At 43.6% G+C, this 23,477-nt stretch overlaps 1 protein-coding gene and 1 long non-coding RNA gene across 3 annotated transcripts in view; both read left to right on the top strand.

Moving 5' to 3' along the window:
* PI4KA (phosphatidylinositol 4-kinase alpha) overlaps positions 1–6,548 on the top strand; it is a 60,049-nt gene extending 53,501 nt beyond the window's left edge. The window contains exons 50-55 of the mRNA XM_068654406.1: positions 34–159; positions 463–583; positions 1,228–1,387; positions 2,690–2,779; positions 3,647–3,730; positions 5,837–6,548. Coding sequence (XP_068510507.1) covers positions 34–159; positions 463–583; positions 1,228–1,387; positions 2,690–2,779; positions 3,647–3,730; positions 5,837–5,888 — 633 coding nt within the window. The 3' untranslated portion in view covers positions 5,889–6,548. The remainder of the gene's footprint in view (positions 1–33; positions 160–462; positions 584–1,227; positions 1,388–2,689; positions 2,780–3,646; positions 3,731–5,836) is intronic.
* A 594-nt stretch (positions 6,549–7,142) lies between these two features.
* The window catches only part of LOC137841486 (uncharacterized), a 37,040-nt gene continuing 20,705 nt past the window's right edge, over positions 7,143–23,477 (top strand). Inside the window, exons 1-2 of one of the 2 annotated variants that reach the window (XR_011088632.1) lie at positions 7,143–7,316; positions 8,729–8,909. This is a non-coding gene — a long non-coding RNA (uncharacterized lncRNA). Of the gene's footprint in view, positions 7,317–8,728; positions 8,910–13,519; positions 14,539–23,477 lie in introns of those variants that run through there. The other variant, XR_011088633.1, reaches the window with a different exon arrangement.

Raw genomic sequence — 23,477 nt, forward strand, 5'->3', positions numbered from 1 at the left:
CTTTACAGACCTGTTTCTCTTCTCCCCCTTCAGTGTGGTGTTATTGAATGCATTCCTGACTGTACATCCCGTGACCAGCTGGGCAGGCAGACAGACTTTGGGATGTATGATTACTTTACAAGGCAATATGGAGATGAGTCTACTCTTGCATTCCAGAAGGTAAAATATCAGTTGGCAGGCACAGCAAAATCTCAACTGAGAAACATTCTAGCTATAAGAAATAATGACAAATATTAGATAATGACTACCATAATGCTGTATCTGGCTTCTGATGCAGATAATTCATTTTAGCTATGAGTAAGTTAGAAGTTATTGCAGCTGTAGATATATGGAAAATATCATTGAACACTGCTTCAAACTAATCATAAAAAATAATAAAATGTTCAGCTGTATCTGCTTCTAGTATGGAGAGTTATTAAATTCTGTGTTCTTACGATTTGTTTCAACTTCTTATTTGTACAGGCTCGCTATAATTTTATCCGCAGTATGGCTGCATATAGCCTTCTCCTGTTTCTGCTCCAGATTAAAGACAGGCATAATGGCAACATCATGTTGGACAAAAAGGGACACATCATTCACATTGGTCAGTTGTAGTCATCTTTCCTTCTGCTGTAAAGTATTGCTCACAGAAGTTAATAACCCATTTCCATTTGAGATTAATTTGGTTTCATGGTTTGTAAATATACATAGGATATTTTTCATGCCTGTTTAGTAGTATTTTGTGTATATTTGTGTTGGCTGCTTCTGTGTAAATTTGGCTTTACAAGGTTTAACCAGCTTCAGGAAAGTATAAACACACGTGTATGGATTATGTATGTATACATAAATATACATGTATTCATATATATACAACTATATATTTATAGATACATAAATGTATCTTTGGATTTCTTTCATTAGTGTATGGGTCTGAACTAAATTTGACAAGTAAATTTATGTAATTGCATGAGGCTGTAACTTCTGCTTTAGCTTTGCTTTTCTGGAACTGTACAGACATTTCAGCACAAAATTTATTTGATGTCATCATCCTTGAGTATAGTCTAGTGTTACAGTGATGATTCTTTCCTTGGTGTTTTTACACTTCATCAAAGCTTTTTCCCATTTGGATTTGAAATGCTAGTAGGAAAATAGATATCATGCAAAATCCACCTCTCCTTTATTCTGTCAGCTTTGACAGTGCACAACTAGCCAACAAAGTTTGTGAAGCAACTTTTCTTTTGTGCACAGATTTTGGATTCATGTTTGAAAGCTCACCTGGTGGAAATCTGGGATGGGAGCCTGACATTAAGCTGACTGATGAGATGGTGATGATAATGGGAGGAAAAATGGAGGCAACTCCTTTCAAATGGTTTATGGAGATGTGTGTCAGAGGCTATCTGGCAGTCAGGTAAGGCATTCTTAACTGCTCAAAGGTGGATGCTCTTGCATGCCTAAAAACAGATAGGAAGATAAATAATAAACACTAGTCTGTAGGGGGGCTGAATTTGTCAGACTTTTCTGTTACATCTTGCAATCTTTGAAACAACTTAAGAATCCTGCAATTTTACAGCCTAACTTCATGGTTTTGTTTTTGTTTTTCTGTTTTTGTACGATGTATTTGAGAAGTTTATGTATTATATTCAATTTATAGATGTGATGGTCTCTTTTCCTCACTCAGTTTAGTATGCTGATAAAACTTTGCATTAAGAAGCTCCAGGAGAATCATTATCTTTCTTGTTTTCCCAAGTAGGACAATCATATTAATCGCTATTTCAGCTAGAGATAATTATGTAGGTAAAAGTGCTACGATTTCTGTTGTAAAATATGCAGAGGTTTTGTTAGCTCTGCTTTTCAGCTATGATTGCCAGCCAGTCACAGTAGAGACTTGCAGCTTTACCAAGCAAAACAAGGTTTGCTTTAACATGCATGAGTACTACTAAATTTATATGGAGCAGATGTTGTATGTGGTTAGGAGGACAGTATGAGAGTCAGATAAGGGATTGCTCTGTTGTAAGTGTGAAGTATTGATGTTACCTTACAGAGTTTCTTCAGCTAATAGCCCCAGAAGGAACTGTCTGGAAGTCAGGCAAAATTTGCTTTCTTGAAGGGGAACAATCTGGAGAAAGTTCTGTGTCAAGCCAGAAATACTAGCAGAATAATACTACAGTAATGTTATAAAATACTACTAGAGTGATACTAGAGTAAAATGCCATTATATTAATATTGCTCTGCAACCAAGTAGTGGGGTAATAGTAGGTAATGTTCTAAGTGGGAGCAGAGGAGGGAGTAGGGAAGCCTGGCTGTTGTAGCGAAGAATTACATAGAGTAATTAGGAAGTAGCAGGTAATCTGTTACTGTGCTATTGCTGGTTTCAGCCATCTGTACTGTTTTGATGCACTGATTTACTTTACTGTTGCCAAAGAAGTGTTATTTCTAAAAGTATTGCTTTGTATAATTTCCCTTGAGGCTGTTCATCTTGCAGCATTCTGAGTATCTGGTAGTCCAACATAAAGGAGTGAGATTTAATTGAAGTGAGAGATTGCAAGCAATGGTGTAGCTCCACCAGCAAATGTAGAGAGGTTTACATGTGTTGATTTAATTACAGAAAAAGGTGTGATTCAGCTCGTTGAACTCCTCAACTTGTCTGCTTTGCCTACTAAGGCTGCAGAAGTTTGAGTGCTGTAACCTTTTTGTCCTCTTTTTCCTCTAGGCCTTATATGGATGCTGTAGTCTCACTGGTTACATTAATGTTGGATACAGGGCTGCCCTGTTTCCGAGGGCAGACAATCAAGCTGCTAAAGTAAGTCAGCATTTATATGAACTGGAAAGCGTTCATATGTTCTTTGTAGTATGTGCAAAGCGTTCATATGTTCTTTGTAGTATGTGCACTGTCACAGCTTGTGCAGTGAGTATTGTCATGCTAACCAAATATCTTAAATTTCTTACTGTTGTAAAAATAGTAACATTTTGTTTATAGAATATCTCCAAGTAGGAATTTCAAAGGCCTTTTCATATAATTAAGTTCAAGCTGTGCAATGACTGTGTGAGTGCATGATTTCAGTTCTTAGCACTATGAAGGAAGCACTACTTAAAGGAAAGGTCTGCTTTAATGAGAGGTAACGTGTTGCAGAGTTTAATGTCCTCTGAAATGGTGTTGCAATCCAAGGAATAGCAACTGGAATTTGTTCTGTGGATAATGCAGTAATGAATGTAACGTTGTTTATGCAAACACAAATTATGATGTGATTTTTTAAACAGCCCTTCAGGCTTATGCCTCCAGAGTTAAATCAGTATTTCCCACACGTAATTTCCTACAATTTCCTAAACGTGAGCACAGTTTCATGAAGTATGATGGGCTGGAGCTCAAGGTTATTGCTAGGCACAAAGATATTTTAAAAGCATCAGCTGTCTAGAAAGAGGGATCTGCTGTTCCTATAGTTACCACTAAACTGATTAAAAGTTCATAGCCTCTGTCTCCACTGTAAAAATAGAGGCAAGTGCTTTTAAAATATTACACAGTTTGTACAAGGTAGTCTTACAGGAAGTAGGTACTTGCAGCAAGTGAAACTGACAGCAGGCTGAGCTTTTGCAAAGACACATTTGTATCACACTCAAAAGAAAGTACACTAATTTGTACTCTCACTTTTTGTGATTTTTTTGCATATAGACACAGGTTCAGCCCCAACATGACAGAACGGGAGGCTGCAACTTTCATCATCAAGATCATCCAGAATTGTTTCCTCAGCAACAGGTTTGCCATCTATGTATGTCTTGTCTCTACAACCAAAATAAGCCGGTGAATCTGAGCAGAGCTAAAAACTACAGTTTTTATCACTCAGACACCAAACATTTAGTAGATCTTGCAGTACTAAGAGGTATGAGCTTTGCTTCTGAACACATTGTGTCTCCTCCCTTTTATGTTGGAAAGGAAGGCTTAAGTCCAGGCTGGTCAAACAACAAGGCAGGCTAGTCTAAAGAATAGTTTCTCTGTTAGGGTGAATCTTTGGTCTAAAAGTAAAGTCTTTTGTCTTCTGTGTTGGGGTATGCCCAACTGTACTATTGTGGGGATATGTCTACTTGTGCATCCCCTTTTGCATAGGGTAGGTTCACCTATGAAGGGATAAATAGTAAAGAACAGTACCGGATGGCAACAGGAATAGCATGCTTTCTGGTCAGAATAAAGAGGGATTATCTTGAAGTTTGTTGTCCTTTATTTTGTAAGGAGAAGGTTTCTTAAAAAAAAGTGTGCATGGCCCATTATTCTGAGTATGAATGAAGCTGCAACAGTACTGCAGTACCTTTACAGAGTCTTTTCTATAGTAGCTTGCAGGTGTTAAGTTGCTTGAATATCCTTCTGAAATTCAAAGCTAGTGTTCTTCACAAAAATGTATTCAACTCTTCTTTATGAATGAGTTCCAATCTTCCCACTAACTTTCTTGTGATTTGATATTAACATTAATCTGCTAATAATTTTGCTAGACCATATGTTACTTACTGTATAATGTTGGATAGGAAAAAATTTCTCAAGTAGAGAGCACTGGCAATGCAGTGTTTTAATATCTGTGTAGCTGGGCCACGTTCATTTGTGATCTGCTATTCAATATGCTGAATGGGATAATCAATTCTATCTAGATAATTAGCAATTTAAAAAATAATCATAATGACAAGCTAGTCAATCAACTGTAGTTTTTTTCCCTTCAAGTATCTTACAGTTTAGTATAGCATCTACATAAGTAGTTTAGTATCTTGTACAAAAAACATGAAAGGAAATTACACATAAACTGGAATTTTAATGTAGTTAATATGTACAATAAATTTAATATTTAAATATCCTAAGTACATGTTTTATCATCTTTGATAAGGGTTGCTGTTGACATTTCTCCATCTGTAGCTTTTGCTTCCACTCCATCAGTGATATGAACCATATCTAACTGTTTATTACTACAAAATACAACAGTCACTTTTGTCACCTGACCTATATATATATATGTATGTGTGTGTGTGTATCCCAGTTAATGCAAATTTTGTGGGATATGGTGGAGAATCTAATACAAACTCTTACGTAGCTGTGCATGTGTTCATATTGGGAACAGTAAGGTTCATTGGCTCAGATACAGCCCTGTTAGAGCTCAATTGGATCAAGTGCCTGCTGGTGCATCTGCTATAAAACTCTAATATTGGGACTTGTGAACTCAGTCACACTGTTGTGTTCATCAGAGACAGCTTAGTTGTGGCAAGGTTGAGCTTCTCGTGACACAGTCAGTCTGCGTCCTGAGCAAACTCTGTCCATGGATTAATTGAGTTGTCTGTAACAAGGCTTAGATATGATTATTCAGTCACTGATCAGAGATGATGCTATTAATGCGGCTATTTCTCCTGCATTTTTTAATTATTATTAGCATTCTCCTTCCCTGAGGTTACTTTGATATCCACATGATCCTGGATCTGTACAGACCTGTGTTGTTCATTATGCATTTCTTTCTCCTAAAACAAATGGCCGATGCAACATGAGGTGCTTCTGGTTTATCCAAACAGGTTCCACACTGCAATTGCAGCACGAATACGTTGTGTTCAGAACTGCACCATCTTATGTCTTGCTGTTCTTTCCACAGTGAGAAGCACAGAAGTAATTTTTTAGCTAATTTAAACAAGAGCAGGACATTTTGTGCTGTCCATAACAATAAATGGGCCTTCACAGTGCCCTCAAAGTGTGTAAGACTGGTTTTGATTATAAGCTAATGTGCTTCACCTATGTTTTATTTCTGTGGGATCTTGATGTTTGTTTTCGTGACAATGGATATAGTGTTCTGTTTTTTTTCTAACTTTCATTTACCCTGGCTTTGCTTTTCTCCTCCAGGAGCAGAACATACGACATGATCCAGTACTACCAGAATGACATCCCATACTGAGAGTCTGAAGATTCACAGCTGAAGTGAAACAGGTGGCCCAGAGCCCTTGCTCCAGACTTGTAATAAATAGGAGATACTCAGTCGCACCTTGCTATCTTCCACCTTTTGTGTATGTATGTGTACATGTGGGTACATGTTTCCTAGACATTGCAACAATCAATCTGGTTCATTCCTTTCTCTTTATCAGGTTATATATATATTTATTTTTGTCCCTGGATTTTTGGAGTTGGGCTGCAATCACAATAAAAATTGTACTACGATTATGAATGTGTGAAAGAGGTAAAGCTTGGGGAGTTTGATAATTTTTCATGCAATGCAAGGATTTTATAATACCTTTAAAAAGTAAAACAAACAAAAAACCACTTTCCTGCATGATTCCACAAAATGCTATGGAAGTGATGTGTATGGATTTCTCTTTGGAAGTGGAAATGTTGCATTGTTCAATTTTTACTTAAAAAAAAAAAAAAAAAGATAATCGTCCAAGGTGGTGATATCTTGTGTAGCTATGTTCATACTTTGCACTGTACATGGTCCCTGCTACGTGGTCAGTATTTCATATGTACATGAAGAATGTATTTTTTCCTTTTGTGTGTTTTAAAAAAGAGACTCTACTGAAGATATATTTAATCTATAAAATGTAATAAAAGACCTTAGACTTTGTGTCTGTTGCAAATCTTTTGGCGTGCACTGAGTTTTAGTTTATACACTACATCATTCTGCACATTTGTGTACTGGCCACTGTTCATTATATTGTGACCTTTCTGCTGGAGAAATGTGATATTTTTTTTCTTCAGCTTCTCATCCATCTCTAATGACAGTTTTTATTCACGAAATAAATGTTTTGTCCAAGACTTGCAGCTGAAGGAGCTGAAATGTAGGAACAAATGCTTTCCAAATGCTTCTTGCTGGGTTGGACCAGAAAGTAAAATCTACTTTTTTAGCCGTTCTTTTTTTCATATGTTTTCTTGGGCAGTTTAGATGCCAGTTGTGGCTTTCTGGGGAAAAAGAAGCCCCTCATGGTTACTTGGGAGCCGCCTCAGCGGTCACCTCACGGCCCCGCCGCGCCCTGAGGCGGCCTCGTGCCGCGAAGGCGGGAAACGGCGGGGCCGGGCGGGCCGCGCGCGCCGCCCCTGTGGCGAACTGAGGCGGGCGCCTGAGGGCAGCGGCCGGGAGGGGCCCGGCGGGGCCGCGCCTCCCCTCAGCCCCGGGGAGGCGCCCTGGTGTGAGGGGGCTTCGCCGGGCAGCGGGGCCGTGAGGTGAGAGGAGCGGCGGGGCCGTGAGGGGGAACCGGGCCTGAGGCGGGGGGGGGTGGGGGGGGCTTCGTGAGGTGGGTCCGGCCCTGAGGGGGTGGACGCGTGGGGAGCCTGAGGCCGCTGTGTGCCGCAGGAGGAGGTTGCAGCCGTTCACGCCGAGGCCCTCGTCTCCTGTGTAAGCTTCCCCTCGAGGAAAATGGCTCTGGGGTGTCGTCGCCCAGCCCGGGGCCCCGGAGCTCCCCGCTCAGGGGCCGGGGGAGGCGCTGCGGGTGGGGCGGCCGGGCCCGTGTCAGGGTCCCCTTTGGAGCACCTTCGAGTGTCCCCCCAGTAAATCTCCTGCTCCCTGGGGAGAAGTAGCGTGTAAGTCTGTGGTACGTGCTTATTTAGCTCAGTTTTAATAACGAGCAGCTGGGATGTGGAGTAGTTCTTGTGCTCCAAGCTTGAAGCTAGTTGTAACCACTTAGGCTTTGTAGGAAAAGGAGCTGAACGACATTACAAATGCAGCGTGCTTACTCAGACTGTTCCTGAAACGGAGAGCATGTGAGGGTGTGAAGGTCTCTTGTTTCAGGGGAGGAGTTGAGGAGTTCTGGTATTTAGCTAACTAAAGCTAATGCATGTATTTTCCCTTTTTGCACCTAAAGACAAGCACACCGTGTAAGCTGAAAACCCAGATTAATGCCTTAAGCAGCCTTATGATGAGGTCAGTTAATAGCTAGCAGTAAATGGAGGTGGCATGAGAAGCTGCCATCTTGAATGAGTCCAGGATAAATGAAGACTAACAGTAGTAAACGTCCTCACTAAAGCTGTAGCAAAAACTTGCAGTACTATTGTTAGGAAGATCTGGTTCCAGAAATATCAGCTAGTGATTAATAACATTAGGTATAATAATATTAATATTATGTGGAGCTATGCACGTGCTGGGATTGGGCTACAGAAAGTCACTCCCAGTTGCAGATCTCAGATCATGTACGCTAGAACGCAATTAAAGCCATCTAGGGGTTTGTATCACAAATTGAAGGAGTTTGAGAGCTCTTCACAGTATTTGCTTATTTTATGTACTTCAGTCAGGCTGCTTAGAGATCTGACATGATCTTGGTTTCTTTAATCAAGTTTCTGAAAAAAAAAAAAAAGGCTACTGGAGCCAAATGAATGTACAGGTCAACTGGAATCATCACAAGAACAAGTTAGTTCAGTTATACTTGCAGTGCACTCTTAAAAAACTAAAAGATGACTGTATTTGAGATCTCTTGGTTGTGTTGTTTCTTCTGGTACGGAGCCAGCAGAAATGTAAACGTGTTTAAAAAAAATGTTAGTAGGAAAGATGAGCTCTTGGTTTCTTTCCATGGTTTCTAGTGATGGCATGCACCAAAGCTCACCTGCAGACACCTGCAGTTTCCATTTTCACAAGTTGACTGTGCATCCTTTCATGCTCCTCAAGGTTCTTGCACGTGGCACAGGGAAAAACCTCCCTTATAACTGAGCATCTGCTGGAATACAGAGAGGATTAGCTAGTGTACATTTTATCATGCAAAGCAGTACCATAAAGCTGATTCTTCCTAAATGGATGTATTCTGAATCTTCCTCTAGGGAGATTGAGGAGGGGAGGTGAGAAGAAATGGTTAAGGTGCTCCAATATATTGCATGCACTTTGGAGATACTGAAGCGAGACAGTTGGAGATGACAGGCTTATTTCAGCTTCATCCTCCCACCCAGGAAGGATGCGAGTCCTTTGTGCAAGAAGTCCGGCCGGCTTTCAGAAGTCACTGAGGTAATTAGGACCAGATAAAATAAAGACCTACATAAAGGCGTTCTGAATGTTTATGTCCCTAAATGTTATATCAGCATATGCTGTAATGCCTCCACAGCCCTGGCAGAAAGGAAGCATCAAAAAGAGGGAGGGAAAAATGCTTGCACTCTGTCAAAAAATATCTTTCAGCAAAGATGCTCCCGTCACTTCTCCACTGTCAGAAATCCAGGTCACAGTGAGAGACAGATTTCCCTGTCCATACCTACTGCAGTTCTTTCTGCATTGGCTGTGAATATAAAGAGCCCTTAAGAAAGGAGCAAAATTTATAGTGGCTCATTTGCATCTGATGGACCCCAGGTTCAATGCTACTGGTAACTTGATCAGCACTATTCAAATGCTAATCTCATTATGTGCGTTAGAGACTGAAGCACAGCAATCCAGCTCCATTAGTGCGATGTGTCTGTGATGTTCTGGCTGGTGCTCAGGGTCGTGGGACCCCCTGCAGACATCTAGCACATGCTGCATTGCGCTGGGGCTGATGTGGGCAGAGAACGGGAACAACTCAGTGGAGGAGCCAATGGAATGGTCAAACATGGGAAGAGAAGCTAGATTCCTCTGTGGGATGGGCTGGGAGGAGAGAGGGTGGGAAGGGAATGAAGGTTTGTTGCTGACAAAGCAGTTTAGTTAACACTGTTTTTCCTTTTTACCTTAAATATGCCCATTGGTTCCCTTTGGTTCCAAATGAACACTGTGGAAAAAGAACAGTAAGTAAAATGATTTGTCTTGGATGCAGATACAATTTAAAGGCATGATTAATAACTGTCTGACCTTATGAAAAAGATCACCCTGTGCTGCCCGGTATTACGACGCGGCATTTCTGCTTGTCATGTACCAGGACTAAAATAGGTTGGGCAGCATGTGGCATGCTCAAGGAAAAAACGTGGGATTGTTTCTAGATAAAGGCTCTCTGCCAACCTTGTTAGTGAAAGCAGATTGAAATCAAGTTTGGGGGTGCTGCGTCAGTTTCCGAGCCTCCTGGGAAGGAGACCTACCCCAAGCTGTTACCTACCCCGTGTCAGTGGTGGGCTCATTTGTTGTGTCTGGTTTGTTTGTTTGTTTTTGTGTCTGCTTTTGTCATAATTCTGCATTTGGGTGGTCATGGGGTTTGCAATAGTAAAGAAGCAAAATTTGTAACATGACAAAGTATATTTATTAGGTAAGCTACTTAGCTGGCAAAAGCAGATGAGCTGTGATATATGCAGTACTGGCATCAACTGGTTTATTAAATAACATGACCTCCCCAAAGGGACTGTTTCTGATGGGCTACTGCAACTGCAGCAGCCTTATTGCTAGAGCTTCGTAGTTCTAGGTGATGCTTTTGTGCTTTTTTGTTTTGTTTTGTTTTGTTTTGTTTTTCATGCAGTATCAGTGGTAGTGTTTCTGTTAGTCTTGTTATTCTAACATATCAACTCAAGGTCAGTGCTGCTGTGGTTATCCTTGGTACTTGTTAGAGAAGCAGCAAAGTGAGAACATGCTCGTGTTAAGGTTTATGAACACTGTGTAGCTGTGTTTGCTTGTTGTCTTCCTGGCTGTACGTCCCTGGCAGGAAGGAGCAGAACAGGCTGTTGCAGAGCACAAGGAGGATGACACAGTGACACAGAGAAGTGATCTCAGTAGTCACGCATGCTGGCAGTGTGCATGGCAACGACGGCTGGCAGCTCTCTGAAGGAGAGTTACCTACCTGACTGAGTTCAGGTATCTCTTCCCAAGGGAAGCCAGGGAACCAAAAGGGAATTGGGAATCTGGGTATAAGTGCCCATACCTTCTGTTATACACTCTGACCACCTTTCGTACCCCTTTGTGAATGAAAAATCCCTCACTGGTGACAGGTGAACATCGAGGGATGTACCCTCTTCTGTTCTTAAGCAAGTTGTCTCATCATTGCCATGGCAAGCCTGGCCAAATTGTGCTTTTGCCATGGGGAAAAAATGTCTAAACGTAGCAAATCTAGGAGACAGTCCCAGTTGCATGTACTGCTTAGGAGTGGATGCATGGGGTGGTAACCATGATCCTGACATGAGAAGGGTGAGTCTATAGCTCTCTGAGGAATTTCATCCTTGTCGTGGTATCAGAGTGATGCCTCAGAAATCTGTCTCTGGATAACAGAAGAGAGAGAATCTTGTATTGGTATTGTGAAGTTCCCTTTCTCTGTGTGAGACTTGCTTACAATTATTACACCTAAGCTTTTTAAGATGCTTGTTGCTGAAAACTGTGTGTTTTCGCATGCCCACATGTGAACTCTTTTCCTTTACAGAGAGCATTGCATTACTCTTAGGCACACAGATTTAACTGCTTCACAACACCTGACTTGCACAGTGAATCCTGTACGTATTGCAGGGCTGTTCCTCGCGCAGTGCAGTGCATGTGTGGTAGCCAAGTGTGCACGAGTGAGCGATCTAACAGAGTGACCTATGGGTGTGGGGCTTGAAAGAACTTTGATAACTTAGGTAAGTAACAGATTTGTAGGAACATCTTTATTCTGAACACTTTATATTCTGGCACTGAGGGTCAGAAACTAATCTTAGTGTCAGGCCTGGCTGCCTGTACCAGCTTGGACATGTTGCTCCCCGTACACAGGGCAGAAAGATTATTGGTAAGGGTGGGGATTCTTGGAGCTGTTAGGATACCTGACTGACTAAACAGCTTTGCCAAGCAGTAGAGGTGGTATGCCAGTAGAAACCTGGAATATAACCTGGAATATCTGATCTCTTACCACCTAGACAGAAACTTCCAGTGCAGTTTCCAGAGGACCCCCACTACCAAAAGGAATCCTGGTTCCAGGTTTTGTGCCAGGTCAGGATGAAAGTCAGCTTTCCTGTTTTCCCTGGCAGATGGGAGTTAGTCTTTACTCAGATGACATGGGCTGAGTAGCAGTGAAGAGTAAAGCTGCCAGCTGTGGCTGCAAAGGAAGGGTCCCAGCAGTGCTAGTACAAGGGGTGTCTGCTGTCTGTTCTATCCCAGATAGGAGCAATCAGAACAGGGCAAGAGCTTTGGGAGGTGTGGGTTGTGAGCTGAAATACAGTTCCTCCAGAAGCTGAACGCAGGCCTGAAAATCAATCAGCTGTGCATCCCTGGCATGTGGCAGTGCTTTCTGAGCCCGCCGCACTTAGAGCTCTGGCAGGGACCAGATGCTGAACTCAGATCTCAGCACTAGCACGGGGCCTCTGAGCTGACACGAAGCTGTGTGGTGCTGAGTGCTGTCTGTCCCCACAAAGATCCTACTGATTTCTCGGCACATTACCTATAGCCTCACAGCCGTGTGGGCTGGGCAGTAGAGGGCACTGTGAAACAAGCGATAGTACCTGGGACACACGAACCAAACAATTGAATAGAGAAACAAATCTGCCTTTCCTGTAAGGTGAGGAACACTGGCAGGGGAAACCTTGCCGTGACCTTTAGTGGTGACATATCTGTCACGGCAGGCACCAAGTGGTAGAGCTAGTGAGGTACCTGAATATCAGATATGAAATTGCTCAAGAGCCTGGCAGTTTGTATTCGGGCATATTCAGCTGGGGACGTTTTTGACCTTCCAAGGGACATACAGGAAATGCATCTTGCTGACTCTGCATTGTTGTCACAGGTGAAGTCTTTAAATATATGAGTCTCCTTCCGTATAGCAAGCATGCAGAAACCCATGGTGCATTTACCAAAAAACAGAGGTTTGCTGTGGATAACGCCATGGTTCATGTCACTATCACGCGGTGTTGGATAAGCAGCAGCTGTATTCAGCTCCAGAGGTGGCTGCATTTCTGTTGGTCTGTGCACGTACATTTTTGGAAAGCTGCTTTTTTTCCATTTTTTGAAAGGTACTCAGTCTGCAGGCTCAGATGGAAGTTGTGCCATAGTTTGGTTACGATTCATGAGTACATATATATATATATATACAAATAAAACCTTCCTTAGATAACACTATTTTAACTTCATCTCTTACTTCAAGTAATTCACCTTGCGCTTCACCTTCACAGTAGACACAGACATAGGCTAAACACTTCACAGGGGCAAGTCTCAGAGTAAACCACACAAGTGGTAGGATGGGGAAATAAACCAGGTGCAAGAGAAGAAAACACAGAAACAGTTCAGCAATAAAGAACTCAGTGAGTATGAATAATTCCTGTGGTCATTTGGAATCCAGGCAAGTACTCGTTAATAGTCTTCCCCTTGCTGTTTGTGCCAAAGGTGGAATCCTGTGCCATGAAGATAGCCCTGGCCTGTGCTGTTAAAAGGCTTTTAAAAAAAAATGCTGTCTAGGTATGGATCCTAAATGAAACCTTGGCTCTAAAAAGTTCTTTCTCCCTTTTATCCCACATGGAAACAGATTTGAATTTCAGCATCAAGCCTCGCCTTTAGGCTGCAACCCGTCAGTGAAGAGAGAAATAACTCCAGCTACAGCTGCGGCTGTGTCACAGATCAGAGCTCAGAGAGGGGCAAACAAGTGTGTAGTAATTTCAAGCTCATTAGTTTGCAGACAGGCCGACTAGATCAGAGTAAGGGATTAATTCTTGGTAAGAAGACAAACCTGCTAAGGAAACACCTGAGCTTGATCTATGGTGAAGCTTTGCAAAGACCTCAGAAACCTGAAAACCCAGTTGGTTACCAGGACAATGCTGAAATTATTTCCCCCACACACACTTCTTTGCTGATACTGTGATCCTTCTTCCAATGTGAAGAGTTGTCTTTCCTTTGAGATGTTCACTCTTATCAGGTTGTGGGAAAAGTGACTCAGCGCAGTGCCCGAGGCTATGGGAACAGGTCTGATGGTGACTGAGTTCCTACACATCAGCTGAGCCTGGATAACCAATCATGTTTGTGTTCCTCTTTTGTCTCAGGTGAGAGGTAAAACTCTTGAACTTAAATCTCACTGAAAGTTCCTTAAAACCAGAGCAGCCTTTAGAGCAGCTACATCAGTTCACAACTTCACTGAGGAGCAGGAATTCCTGTTGCCGTAGCCCCATGACATGGGATGTATGATGAGCTAAATCCCTTTAGAAATGCTGCAAGTGAGACACGAGGAGCTCAATTTTTCACAAGCATTGTGCATTAAATTTGGAAGCTCCTTTGGCTGCTCAGTACTTAGGAAAATTGAAGCCAATGGGATATCCGTTGGGGATCCAAAAATCAGCAACTGCTTCTCGAGAACTGAGTGCATTTGTATGGCTGTGCAAAGAGAGCTCAAAGTATGAAGTGAAATCTGAGTCCTCCTTCCTCTAGTGTCTTGTCACTGGGATGTTTCAGCAGTAGTGGTAACAGCAGAGTAAAAGTGATATTTCAGCTGATGCAAGTTTTATGCTGAGAATGACTTGAGTTTGAAACTGGTTCGTGGCTGAGCCTGCAGCTTGCTGTCCCTCAGAGTTACTGTGGTTTGCCCTTTTCCCAGGAGCTCATTTGCTTGTTGTGTAGAAGTGACAGGATAAGCAGAGCTTGTTTTTCCCTTTATTTGGGACCCTTTGCAAAAAAAAATTCTCTTCTAAATGTGAATGGCTTTTGCTGAAATAGCGTGGCTGGTTTGCCTCTCAAAGAATTGATGCAAAGCAAGTTAATCCCTGGACCTGGAATTACACTGCACTGCTTGGAGGATGTTTGGGAAGTAGAGGTGGGTACTGTGCGCGCTCATACAAGCTGCCACCACTAGGTGACACCATGACTCTGGCAACAAGGTCCAGATCAACCTTAAGACCAAGGGCATTTGGTGTGCTTTAGTGGTTTTGCTACAAACCCAGAACATGGGCTGGATTCACAAACTTTCCGTGAACCAGGTTCAGGTTTCCCCCCAAACGCAGGTTGGAGCAGAACGGGCTCGGCTCCAGGTGACAGGGTGGGATTTATGGCTAGGGGTGGAAGCCATGTGAATATCTGTCTTGCAACCAGGCTGATCTTGGCTGTTGGTTATGCGTGGAGGGCCTACATGTATTTGAAACAAAATCTCACCCAGATTCAGGAAATGTGAACCTGCCTGAGCTAGAGCCAGAAGGGGTTTGCGTGACCCTGCCGTGAACCACTGTAAGGAGGTTTCACGTGCCTTCATTGCTCACCCGAGGTGGGCCCAGGTGTGAACCCAAACACGGTATCCAGACACGGTCAGCTCTAGCCCCACTTCCCTTTAAAGCTGCTGTCACTGTGGGTGGTCAGTAACTGGATGCTAGCTGCTAGCACCTTGCCATGCCACGGCCAGTCACCATAGCATCGTGGTGGCTCAGTGAGGGGTGTGGAGGCAGCCTGGTTTCCAGGAGCACTTTGCTTTCTGATGGACTGCCTGGCTCCTTGCATACCAGCAGGAGGTATCTATTTCTCCTGGGGTGTCTTTCTGGGCACTCATTCTTTAAATTGCACAGAGTGTAGCAGTTACAACTGCGTAACTGTTCCTTGAGCAGTGGCTATTTTGTGCTATTTCTTTATCTTTTTTTTTTTTTTTTGGTAGAGGAAATGCTTAGCTATTGCATACCCTGAAAAAGCTTCTTTCTCCTGTAGTTACTGTATATGTACACCTACTAAAGCCACTCTTCCATTATTTTTTTTTTCCTATTACTTTTTTTTCCATCCCTTTCAATGAGACTCAGAGGATGTTTGCATGAAACATGTTCCTAAACCAACCTGCGTGTCTTTGACTCTTGCAAAGGGTATTTCTGTTTAGCAGAGTGTGGCAACTATCATGTAATTACGTGGCTCCAAGGATAGATTCAGGGAGCTGATAATCTAAGAGATGTTTATACAGTGCTCTGTCATCTTTGAAATTCATGTCTTTCCACTACCACCTCAGCAACAATCCTCACATGCAAACTGGTTAAATGTCTTTTAGCAAGGAGTCAGCAGGAGTGAGGTAGGCATTCCCCTAATGAGCACATTGTGTGTGAGCAACCCCAAACACCCGATGCCCTAGTGTCTGCCACGCTAGTCATGGCCTAGAGGGATCCTGGCAATTCGAGAGACAGGTCTTTTCAGAAATACTGTGGCTCTCAAAAGTGCATGGATGTCTGGTTTTTATTTTGGAAACCTTGTAGTGCATGGGAGTTTCCCAAGTTATTGACTTCACAAATTTATATTTTCATATGATGCTCAGATGACCAGCAAAACCAAACTAACTGTATTAATACAGTTTTGTTATTCTGTGTGTAGAAGTAATTTTCAAAATAACATTCATAAAAGCTTCATTACTATTGTAAATTTAAGTATCACAGAAATCCCCACTACAAATATTTTGGTTTATTGTTTGTTTCTGTAGACGAAACAGCACAGTGTTTACCTTGGATCATCACAAAAGTGTTGTTCTGGTTGGAATGTTTTTATGGAAGCTGGCTTTTAATGTAAGGCTGTTGCTTCGTGACACTGTCTTTTGTTTATTGTATTCACTGAAGCAGTCAGAGAACTCTAATGGATTAGTAAAATGGGATTTTCCTTTACAGAAACTCTGTTCATGCCCATCATGGAAAAACAGTATCATTACTCCTATTTTTAATTAACAACTAAATGAATTTACCAGCATACAGCCTTTGAGTCTGCAGCTCTCCAGAGAACCCTAAGGGGCTTTTTGAAATACAGGTACCACACTTGTTACTGTGCGGGGCTGCAGCACAGGAGCCGCTTTTAATGAGATTGCATATTTTCATTCCCAGTTTAAACACTTTGTTCTTCTGACACTTTATGTCATTAGACGTTGGGAGAGTCAGGACTACAGGAAGGAGAAATAAGAGGCAAACTCTTTCCTTTCTACACTGTGGTAGCTAAGCCCAATGTACTCTACTATGGGTTTTGCATAAAACTGACACAATGACAGATCAGAGGAGGCAACAGATATGGGTCAGTAGTAGATGTAGCACAGATGGGTACTGATGGCCTAGACACCAAATGTAGTATGCACGTGTTGGGCTGCACCACGTTGTTCCAGTCCCATGGTATTCAGCTGCTTTGGCCAGACCATCAAATGGGAAAGCAAATAGGAGCCCGGTCAGTTAGTCTCACTCCTGGCAGTGTCAGGTGACTCTCATCCCTGATAAGCCTTCCAAAATCTGTTGCAATTTTTTTCCTCCCCCCACTCCCCACAGCCTTTATTGCTTAAATAAAATTACTGCTTTCTGGGCAGTGTGTCATCTTGCAGAGATTTCTGGCTGTGTTGGAAGACAAAAGATACAGCTACATCTAGCAACCAGCGCTGTGTAGTGTACACTTATGCTGCCGGTAGTGTTCTCCTCAAGTCCTGTGTGAACTTTTGTTCCAGAGGGCCAACATACTAGAGGAACAACTGCTTTCCTTCTCCTGTGAAGCACCTCTGGATCAGATGCCTGAGGGAGCTGAGTGGAGCTGTCAGGCACCCTCCGGGGCTACGTGCAGCTCTGACTACTCCAGAATTAATGGGCCGAGGTCTCTGAATGCTAAGACCATTCTTAGCAGCTGTTCATTCTCACCTTTAACCCTTCTCTACTTTCATATACAGGGCAGGCATAGGGAAAAGAATAATGCCTGTATCTTTTTCCCTCCTTGCCACACACTCTGCCAGGCTTATAGTATTCAAGGTAGCTTCCTCCAGTGGTAGAGGATTGATGGCCTCTGGCACAGAAACTGGAGTGAGGAAACTCCAAACCTCTGTGCTGGGAGCACCGTACACCTTGAGCTATGAAAGACCTTACGCCTTGCAGGAAAGAGCAACGTTACTGAAACCTCAGTGCTTGTAAGTGTGGATTTCTCATTTATTCTGTGACTGACTTCTGCTTAAGGGGCTGGACTCCTGAAAGGCTGACTGTCATGCAGAATGTCTGTGAGGCTGAATGGAACTCTTTAACAGGATGAAATGGCACTGCAGCAAGCCTCTTTGGTGCGGATTCCTATAATGCTTGTAGCTTTCTGCTTGGCTGGGGGTGGGGAATCTCTTGCCTGAGAACTGACACTCTGCAAGTTAGTGCTTGCTGCCTGCTCACTTTCTGCATGCTGATGTGAAAGAAGCAACCCAGCAAGCTGATGTACAGTCAGACAAATGTAGTTCGGAGAAGAGGGCAGGCGCTTGGGAGAATCAGCACAGGCTTCCCTCTGTTCTGCTGCCTGTCCTGGTCATTTGTTGCCACATTTACACACAGGATAGCAAAGTGGGTAACAGCTTTGGTCTAGAGCTGGGTCCTTCAGATAAAACCTGAAGTTAGAAGCGTTGTCTTTGCTAGCCACATTTCACTGCTTCTGTTTAATGCTGTGCTGCATCCACTCTCCAACAAGCTTCTGCAAAGCTACCTTCCTGTGTGGATGTGAGAGTCCCGCAAAGTTGCTTATGCAGGTAACCAAAAGGGTATGAGTGGTGCACAGAGCTGACAAAATGAGGAGCCCTGCTTGGTGGGCTGTGCTGTTCTGGGAAGGTCAGCCAAATGGCCTGGGTATGTTTGCCTGTCTGTAATGCTGGACAATGTGAAGAACCTGCTATTGAAAGTGCTCTGTGACCCCTGGACTGAAAGTGCCAAGGCTTGGTGCTTCATCAGAACTGTCAGGCCCCTAGAGTTGCTCCTATTTGTAGGGTCTGCTGAGACTCTGGGGGGGAAGGATTTAATTTTCTCCTTTACAACTGGGAAAACAGAGGAAAACAGGCTTGAGTCACTGATAGACTCCCACATACACAACTTTAGCCAAGAGCTGCTGTTGCCCATTATGGAGAGCTCTCAGAAGGGAAGAGCTGAAGCAGTACACCAAAGCCCTCCCTACAAGCTAAGCAAAAGGCAGAGGGCTCCATTTGGCGGGGCCCCAACCAGAGAGCCGACAGCAGGTCACAGCAGTAGACTCCCTGCTTCTGTAGGGGATAAGAGTGTGACTGCAGGGAATGAAGAAGAGCGTGCTGCTTCTTGCTTGAAGTCTTGCCTGCAGAAAAGGAGCTCCTGCAAAGGCTATCGCTCTCCCATTTGCACCCTCTTGGTCTCTCATTCTCCCATCTCCCTTTCTGGCCATTTGTGCTGCCTGCCAGTTTGTTTGTTGGCTGAGTGCCTGCTGAATTATTTACCAGGCTGGCTGAATTAAGCAGCAGCAAAAGCAGGCGAGTGAATCCCACCTGAGACTCTTCCAGGGAGGAGGAGGGTGAAGAAGTAGCATTTGTGTGTGTGTGGCTGGGGGGAGCTGATACACAGTGTTTAATTAAATGCAGTAGTCCCTTCTAGGCAAAACCTTGTGGGAAGAGGAACTCCTTTCTTGCCCTGCGAATGCACTGAAGGAAGCTGAGTGCATGGCTGACACTTGCCCAGGTGGCAGCACGCCCCAAGGGAGGGGGTCCTGCTGCTGGGAGTTACCTTCAGGTCAGCACACTGGGAGTACGCCACATAGGTGCTCAACACACCGTTGTTTGTGATGGTTGTTGTGCTGGATAGGGTTAATTAGGTTAATGAGTGCATTGTTCATTATTAGAGGCTGAATCAGCCAATTATGCTAATTATTTTGTCTCCCAAAATGCAACAGTTAGTGAGGATGTTTAAAAGTACAGGGGCTCTCCCACCACCCAGTAGATCGGAGCTGAGTATCTGAGCAGAAGCGGACCTGTGCAAATTGTGGTGCACCAGGTGTCCGAGGTACAGCAACTCTTCTTGTTGAAAAGAAAGCTCAAGCTTAGCACGCAGTCTTAAGCTCGTGCAGGTCCTATCTGCTCTGCATTTCCCAGCTGTAAAATCTTACAGATGGATAAACTAAGACTTAGGTCATTCTGTGATATATCTGGTTTGCTTTCCTTGTGCAATTCCTCCCTACCTTGTGGTGGTCACAGCCTTGTGACTCTGCCACGTGCCTTCATCGCAGTCCTTCAGACTTGCAACTGGTTCAAATGCCAAACATCTTCCCAAGACTCTGTCCTCCTTCCCAGTGTGTTTTGTCAGTAAGTGCTCTGCCTGTTCTGAAAAGTGCCTGTGGTCAAACAGGTCACTGTTTGCCAAGGTACAGAAGCAGATTCTGATTTGTAGATGTCAGCTGGGGCTGCTCTGTAGGTTGCATTGCTTTGTCAGGTAGGTATTCTTGTCCTGCCACTGTAACCAATCCTGGCTCTTTGAGTAAGTAGGTCTCCCAGTAAAAAGTAACCTAAGGAAGCCTTTGTCACCTGAAACTAGCCTTTGAACATTGTTTCTGGATTTTTAACAGTTGCAAACTATAAAGCAGTAAATGGTTTTAGAAAAGTTATCTTCCCTGCTTCCATGGGCTCATGTGCAGTGCTCACGGGGATGGCTGCTGGCTTCAGGGAGAGCAGAACTGAGGCAGATAACTGGGGAATGCTGCACTGAGCTCCAGTTCATTTTCAGTGCTGGTCTGAAAGGTGCCCATTCAAAGAGTCTGTCCCACTACTCCTTAGGTCTAGCCATGCTCATGCAGTATAGCTATAGGCTCGGGGTGAATTCAGACTGCAGAATTTGTGACGGCTGGGGCCTGGCACAGAAGGTGATGCACCTTTTAAATCTGTGTTTTCCCTCGTGCTGCCTTTTCCGTGAAAGAATTTTCCTCTTACCCGATTTATCAGGGAACACCATCCTTTCAGCAAGGTATGTGTGAGCCTGGGAGTGCTGTAGTTACACATATACAGTACAGAAATCTTTGTTTTAGGCCAGCTGATTGAGAACTGGTCACTGCCAGTTCTTCCCTCTGACACACACTGAGTGTGTTAGCAGAGACTTAACCCCCTCAGTCGGTCTGCTTGCACTAACATCTCCCAGACTTCTGACTTGAGACATCTTTTCCCTTCCGGAGCACAGCATGTCAGAAGAGGCAACTGTTGCAGGCTGGTCCTTATTATCCGTAGTACCCATTTAGCATGTGAGATAGAAAACTGCCTCTGGAAGCCGGGTAAAGAGGGAGCTGAAAACGACAAGACATGAGAAGAGCACTGTGCGATCAAAAGCACATGCCTCATGAATTTATCATGAACTAACTCTGTGGGACTCTTGCTACATAAATCAACTGATAACACACCATGTAAAAGATCATATACAGCAATTCACCATTTCCTTCCCATTTCTATTTCTATATTCCCATTTCTGAAATTCGCTGTGCAATTGGTGTGAATGTGCTCACACACTGCTCTGTTGCAGCTGTGTGGATGTAGCACGTCAAGGTAATGGATTTTTCCTGAATAACCTATGCAAGTACTGTCATGTTTTGCATCAACAGTAAGTGATTTCATATTGCATAAAGCAAGGAGTTTAAAAGAGTTGATGACCCCTTCTGGCTTTATTCCATATGGGGGTCATGTGTCTGGGTTACTGCCCAACCTTTTCCAATAAGTTAATTCCCCTTCTTAGAATTGTAATGGCTGCATTGAGCTGTGCTCCCCTCTGTAATGATTACTTAAAGAGAAGATAAAGTGCTTTTTCACCAGACTTCAGAATTCTTCATCATGCCTTGCCAGGGTTGTGCAAGTGCTTCGCTTTCCACTGCTGTGAAAACAGAGGCAGCAGGTGTGAAAATGCTGCTGGCGTGAGCACGTGTGGCATCCCAGGGCTATGCAGGAACACTCAAGTCAACCAGTTCTGTTCAGTCTTCATGTGTTCAACTGATTTCATGTGTTTCTGTAGTAAGGAAACTCGATTGTCATGGATCATCATCAGACGTGATCTGGATAGATTTAAGTAAAGCACTGTATAAGGAGTATTTTCTAAGGCAGAGAAAAGTGGAATTAGCACATGGCTTGTGTGGTAGAAGAGGGCCTCGTGTCAGGAGACTGCACAGAAAGGAAAAGTCATAAAGGGTGGAATTCTATCAGCACAAGGTTGATGTGTTTATGAACTTCAGTTCAACTGCATATGTTCAGATCGCTCAACAACATTAGGATTCCCCAGAAGCATCTGTATAAACAAATGTGTCAGAGGAGCCGAGGTCCTCTTCCTTTGGCTCTGTACCCATTGAACAGCACTTCCTCACGCTAGTTTCTGCCAGAGGAAATGACCTTTCTGGTGCTACCATCCCCTGCTGTGTTTTGTGGAGACTTAGGGCCCTCTACTCAGTGACTGCAGCGGGAAGACTTGTATAACAGTAAGTACTTCAGGGAGGCATGTCAGGAAAACTTGGTCTCTCTGATCACTGAAGTTAGTCCGGCATGGGCTTTCTGTCAAAGAAAGGATTGTAAGTCTGCATCTGCTCTCCTCATGCTAGGACAGTTTCCCCCTACATCTGCTCCTGTCTGCTTGTCTGAGCTTGGACGGAGAAAGGGACAGTCGTACTTAGGGTGTCGAAGGTGTCCTGGCTGGTGCCAATACCAGTGTCCAGGAGAGGTGCTCCTTCTGGCGTCTGTAACCAAGCAGATAGCTGCACATGAGCATCAGGGTCACTGCCTCGCACTCATAACACTCTGTACAGCTGCTGCTGCTGTACGATGGCAACGTAAAAGTCATTTACCTTCTTGGCAGACTTGTCAGGGAGATGATGGAAGAGATGCACCTAGGGGAGATGAAACAACTGAGGGAGCCCCAGACAGAACAAGGGGGAGAGATTCAGAAATGATGAGTGAGACATGGGGAAGGAAGAGAATAAAGAAGAAGATGAAAACAGGATGTGGAGAAGTATTGTGGGAAGATACAGACAGGGACTAACCTCAGCAGCAGTCTTGAAGAGGATGTTTTTCTTCTCTTCCCTCTCTTCCCTTTCTCTTTCCCAGCCTCTAACCTTTCTCCCTTTCTCATCTTTCTCACTTACATCTCTTAACCTACTTCCACCACAATGGCAGGCCAGTCCGGTCCAGAGCACGTTCTACACTGCTGTGCTATCACCTAGATGCTGTTCTGCATGCTTTTGTGTGTTCTGTGTTTTTCTGTGTGCTTTTTTTTTTTTTTTTTTTTTTGTGCCAATTTGATGCCAAGAGCAAACCTTTAGATCTGCTGCACAGGAGGTGACGTGTTAACATGAGGAAGGGAAGGATGGCATCAGTGCCTAGGACTTCAGAGCCCTTTCCTCTCCCATTCACAAATAGTCACTAATGACGTGTTTTGGTGTAACTGTAGCTTATTGGATTATATGACCATGAGATTTGAATTCTTTATTAGATCTTTTCTATTTTGGTCTCTAGGGTAGAGAGGGACTTGTTTTCTGGCCTTTGATGTGCTTGAAAAGTCAGGCTATCTCTATCACTGTTCCTTTGCTTTGATTCTTTGACTCCTCCTCTGGGGAGCATTTTCATGTTCAGAGCTCAGCGTTGTGCGCGTCTACTGTACGGGATGTCTTTGTGGTTTGCTTTTGCTATGGTCACAAGTCACCCCTCCTGCTTGCTTCTTCGCAAGTTGTCTTGAAAGCAGACTGTTGCTGACTGGTTCTGTTGGAAAGCTTGTATTTGCTGAAATCTGTACAGAAAATTTGGTATTTCATGGGGGGAACAAGGGATGGGTGGCATTGCAGCAAACTGGAATTGCACTGTACGTTTCCAAAGTGTGGGCTTGATCTAGGCCCCTGGTCGACAAGCTGCCTGCAGTAATACAGCACTACAGCAGAGTTCTGATTTTCCCTCGTCTCCTTTCTTCTGTGTCTAATCTGATTGTAAAATCTGATTGTTCTAGTTTAGGTATCAAAAGAACATTCCCCCACATTCTGCAAAGTTTGCTCTCTCCT

This window comes from Anas acuta, chromosome 17 (genome assembly GCF_963932015.1).
Source record: "Anas acuta chromosome 17, bAnaAcu1.1, whole genome shotgun sequence".
NCBI classification, from domain to species: domain Eukaryota; kingdom Metazoa; phylum Chordata; class Aves; order Anseriformes; family Anatidae; genus Anas; species Anas acuta.